Consider the following 5,426-nt stretch of genomic DNA (forward strand, 5'->3'; position numbering starts at 1 on the left):
GTAGTTTGCTGGGTGTTGTTGTATTTATTATAGATATAATTGGTATAGTAGTTTTGCCAACTGCAAGGCAGTACAAATAATTGTGCATTTGCTGTATATTCTCTCCCACATTTATTCTCAATTCGAGTCATCTACCAAATCAAAAATAGTATGTCCTTTAGTACTTTAATGCCAAGCACCCACCCATCCCTAAAAAAAAGGTAAAGAAGATCAAATACCATATCCTTTTTCAGGTTCAGCATGATATGTGGAATATTTTTACCTCATTATTATGACTCTGACATCAAATGCTTATGAACTTCCTTTAATACCTCTTTCATCCAGCCAATACAAGCTGAAGCTGGAACTCAGGCTTATGAACCAACCATTGGCTGGATTATATTGATTAGGTGCATAACTGAAAGATGATATATCATCCGGCTAGAAATGGAGAGAAATCGCTGCAGCACAAAGTAAAATTGATGGGATTAATACCTTTGGCTCCCTAGCAAGGAAACCAAGAAAGCTCGAGACTGTATCCATATTTGACCTAATGAAACAAAGTGAAGCTCTACTGCCCTTTTTGAAGCCCAAAAAAAAAAGGTAAAACTGATGGGATTAATAGCTTTAGCTTCTTGGCAAGGAAACCAAGAAAGCCTGAGATTGTACGCCCTATTTTAGGCTATTTGAAAGAAGCTTACTATTTTCCTAATGAAACAAAGTGAAAACTCTACTGCCCTTAGGGAAGCACATGATTTGCTCATGCATACTGAAAGAGTGTATCATGCTTTATTGCAACAAAAAAGACACACTAAACCTGTATTTCAGACAAACCAACAAAAAAGACACACTAAATCTCTTGGCTGTGCATCTAAAGCCAAGAGATTTGTTTGACATGGGAGATGTTGATGAAGAAGAAATTTACGAGAATGAGTCATACCAACAACAAGAATTGGAACAATTTTTTGATGTTAATTATGAGAATATCCAAGTTGCAATAGATGAGCATATGTCTGACTAGGAATCATAGTTTCTTCAAGTTTAAAGCATTATAGTATAGAAACTATTGCAAGTAATTAGATTATTTGATTGTTTCGTCGTAGCACTAATTCTACATGATTCTGTTAATTAGGTACTTCAAAAGTGCTTAATTGCAAATCTCATTGCTTCTGTAGAGCAACTAGCCGGTGAAGTGAATTAATTATGCTTGTGGATGTTCAACTAGACAGTGCATTTAAGCTCTTTTTTCAAACATGTCTCTCAATTATGAAATCTGTGGCTTGTGGGGTTCTACTTAATTATTTTTCCTCCTTGCAAAAGTTGTTTGACTGTCTCTGTTGTTGGAAGAAATTGCATGTGCAGTGTGCTGATTGTCTGCCATTGAGATTGTTTGTGACTACTCTTTAGACCCTGGCCAGGAGATATCCAATAGTTGGTTAGCTTTATGCCTTAAATTTAGTATAAAGACTAAACTTCCCTCATGTTCATAGTTAATTTATTTTATTGATTCCAGATATGCCAAGAGCCAAGCGTTACCAAAACTTGCAAAAGTCAGTTCAACTAGCATCTACTTCACAAGGTGTAGCACAACCCTTATCAACAACTGAGTCAACACCTTCACATCTTGATGATATGCCGCATTTGGTATCATTTTCTCAACCGACACCTTCAGTCCAGGCCGCAGCACATCAGACTGCATCAGTTAGGACAACATCACAGCCGGCCCCGTCAGTTCGGGCTGCAGCACAGCCGGCTCATTCGGTTCAGGCCACATCACAGCCGGCCCCATCAGTTCGGGCTGCAGCACAGCCGGCTCATTCGGTTCAGGCCACATCACAGCCGGCCCCATCAGTTCGGGCTGCAGCACAACCGGCTCATTCGGTTCAGGCCACATCACAGCCGGCCCCATCAGTTCGGGCAGCATCACAGCCGACACAATCCAAAAGCGTCCTGGACGTGAGTGTTCGCAACATTGGACAGTTGATGCAATAGGTAATTCTTTTCTTGATTTATTCAAGTGTCACTATTCTTCTTCTTCTTCTTCTTTTTCTTTTTCTTTTTCTTTCTAAACGTCCAAAAAGCGCTGAAATGCTGGCGAATTTTTTTCAGAAAAATTCTGCCCCGTTTCTGCCCAGATTCTACCCAATTTCTGAGAAGATAAAAGAAGTATTTTATATCCAGTATTTGACTCTAGTAATATGGCCTCATGGTGTAATTTAGTTGATATATATGTGCATGAGAAATGTTGACTATATTGTTATTTGTTTTCCTATTACTAAAAACCATGACTTGCGTAAAGTTGACGATGGTGAATAGGAATATGACTAAAATGACGGTACAAAATATTTGAGGTTTAGAACAATAAGATGGAGAACTTATTACTCGTTAAGATTTACCATTACCACTCTAATTGGTGAATTGTTGATTAAATGAGACATTTAAGAGATGGATAAATGGTATATTAGACAAAAAGACATATATATATATATATATATATATATATATATATATATATATATATATATATATATATATATATATATATATATATATATATATATAGGTAACTCTGCAAGTCGGATAAATAACTAAATCTGGTAAGTAAATTTCTAACACAGTCAACATATATAACTTAAAGAATGGAGATAGAATCATATAGTATATGACCTAGAAAATCAAGGATGACTCTGCCATCAGTTGCCCGTCCAACAGGTTTCTTGAAGTCATTCCATGGGGAAGGCCCTGAGCTGGGAAAGCTGCCCAAAAACCACCAGCATCAGTATTTGAATCTCCAAAGTTAAAGATTGCCTTAAATCCACATGATTTTTTGCATTCTGTTATTCACCATAAAGAACAATATTGCTGCAAAAACAACCCTTGAATAAGACCACAAACTCATTCTTATTAATGGCTTCATGTTTTCTGTGTTTTCTCTCAAACAAGAAGTAACTATGGATAAAATGTAGTGTGGGATTCAGTGAAAGCACTTTTTCCATATTTGTAGACAGAGAAGCTGTGCATGTAGACAATCAACTAGTAACTAGTGCACTTTTTCCATCTTTTAACTTGATGTTTATTTTTAAAGATTCGTAAGGAGCTACCAAGAAACTCAAAGTAAAGGTTAAGGATGTGATGTATTTATCCGACGGAAAATATATTGTAGTTGAATTTGATGATATGGATCAGCCAATTGGAGAAGGGCAAGGTGTTCTTGCAGGCTTTTGTGGAATTTTAGCAACCAGCTGCTCCTTATTTCCAATTCACTTCAACAAATGGCCAGATTTACCTAAGTCATACTTCAATTGTTGCTTTGATCGAATTATAAAGGTATAAGTTCTATTTTCTTATTGTTGTAACTCTGTTTTATGTCGTTAGACTGTATATTTGCATGTAATAAATTAGCTAACAGAAGTTTTATTCCTGTAGCCACGATTTTGTTTTAAGACAACTGAGTTAAATGCACGAGCATATGTTTATAGTTTTATTGGAAAGAAGTGGAGTTCGGGAAGACAAAGGTTGTGGTATGAGTTCAATGACCCACTTAAGACCAAAGCAGAGATTATGGATAATGTTCCATCAGGGATTCCACGGGATCAATGAACTTTTTATGTTGCTTACCGTTTTAATGAAAAGACAATGGTATTTATTTGAATGCTTCAATTAGTATGTGTAATTATATATTTTTTTATTTGTATATTTGAGTTATGTGTATTTTTATAGGGAAATGAGTAAAAGAAATGCTGAAATTCGGAAGAAACAAACTGTTGCACACACTGGTGGTTCCAAACCAAACTCCAGAAGAAGAGCTGAAATGGTGATAAATGTTAATTCAATATGTTTTACTTTAATTAAACCTGCAAACTGTTCCTATTTAGTCAAGTTATTCTGACTTGATTTTTCATTTATAGATGGCTGAATTTGGACAAAACCCTGAATGAGCGCAACTCTATCTTGCTACTAATAAGAAGGAAGATGGGTCATATGTTAATGAAGCAGCAAGAGAAATATGTGTAAGTTTCTACTTGTTAAAAGCTTCATCCTAACATCACGTTAATAAGATTTTAGCCACCTATTAGTGCACTTCTTGATCAGTTGACATTGCCCTTTCAATCTTTCAACTGATTGTTAAACTGTTTCAAGTGGAGTAGCAGTATTAGTACTATGAATAGTAGTAAGTTGTTTGTTTTCTCTTGTGGAATAGTAGAAGTAGTCAAGGAGTCTACAGATTGAGAAGGAGAAAGATGAGTATCTTATATTCAGGAAATTATAGATCTCTTGTGCTATTTTGTGTTGCTCTCCTGTAGAAATGTCACATTTGTATTTGATTATAAAACCAAATCTTCCCTCAAGACCTAAGTAATTAACTGGTTGTAAAGCAGATATTTCAATTATCAAAGTGCTACTAGGTCATTTGCTTTTAAACTAGTTAGATCTGCCTGCCAAGAATAGATTGAAATGTTGTATCTGTTACTGTCCCTATTTGTGTTGGAAAATGACAATATGGAAAATATTGGGGCAAATAGTCATGAGTTGTATTGATTGGTTGTATTATTGGCAAGTCTTTTGATTGGATCTTAGATCACAAGGTGTTGTCGCTATAGGTGTTGTGTATCTTATATTTCGGAAAAAATTGAGCTAGTTGTAAGTCAAAGCGCCACATATGAGTCTGAAGTTTCACTAAATGATGCCGTTTGTAAGGTGCTAGGAAAAGAGCATTCTGGAAGGGTAAGGTGCTTGGGGTTAGGAGCTATCCCGAGTAAAGTTTTTAGACAAACAAGACGTCATTTTGGAGGTATAAATTCTTCCAGTTGTGATAATGGTTCATGTTCGTCCAAATGCGAAGAGAAGTACAATCAGATTGTAAATGCTCACAATCAAAGCCAAGAGAACTATGCTCAAATGATGACTGCACACCACCAAATGATGAATGCTTTCAAGACATATATGATTATGAAAGAAGGGACAATACCTGAACAATTTGCTGGGATTTTCGTTTCTCCTCCTCGGGCAGCGGTAAATTAAATCTAGCTATATGTAGTTTTTTAATTTGAAAAACTAAAGAAAAAAAACTTTAAATGATTTTTATTTCTTTGCAGCCAAGTGATGCAGCTAGCGGATCCATTTCACCTATGGGCGTAAGAGGATCATCTGGTGATAGTAATCTTAATGAAAATCATTGAATTTCTTTGCAAATGTAATAGATGATTAAGTATGATATTTTACTTGAATGGTTGAACTAGATATTTTGTGTTTAAGTTTATTTTTGAGATTAATGACAATACTATCAGCTTATGATTCTATAATATGTGGATGTTATTATGTTAATGCCTCTTAAAATTTATTTAATATAATTAAAATATTGTATTAGAAAAACAGGTATCCCCACAATTGCCCCACAAACAAAAAAGATCTTCATGGAATAGGGGAGGTTACAACTGCCATTAAAT

The 5,426-nt window shown here is 35.3% G+C and overlaps 1 protein-coding gene across 1 annotated transcript; it reads left to right on the forward strand.

Moving 5' to 3' along the window:
• Positions 1-1,494: 1,494 nt before the first annotated feature.
• LOC109221597 (P-selectin glycoprotein ligand 1-like) lies at positions 1,495-1,971 on the forward strand. The gene has a single exon (XM_019386065.1). It carries the CDS (start codon positions 1,495-1,497, stop codon positions 1,969-1,971), a length of 477 nt encoding a protein of 158 aa, XP_019241610.1.
• The last annotated feature ends 3,455 nt before the right edge of the window (positions 1,972-5,426 follow it).

The sequence above is a fragment of the Nicotiana attenuata genome, unplaced genomic scaffold (assembly GCF_001879085.1).
Source record: "Nicotiana attenuata strain UT unplaced genomic scaffold, NIATTr2, whole genome shotgun sequence".
Classification (NCBI taxonomy): Eukaryota; Viridiplantae; Streptophyta; class Magnoliopsida; order Solanales; family Solanaceae; genus Nicotiana; species Nicotiana attenuata.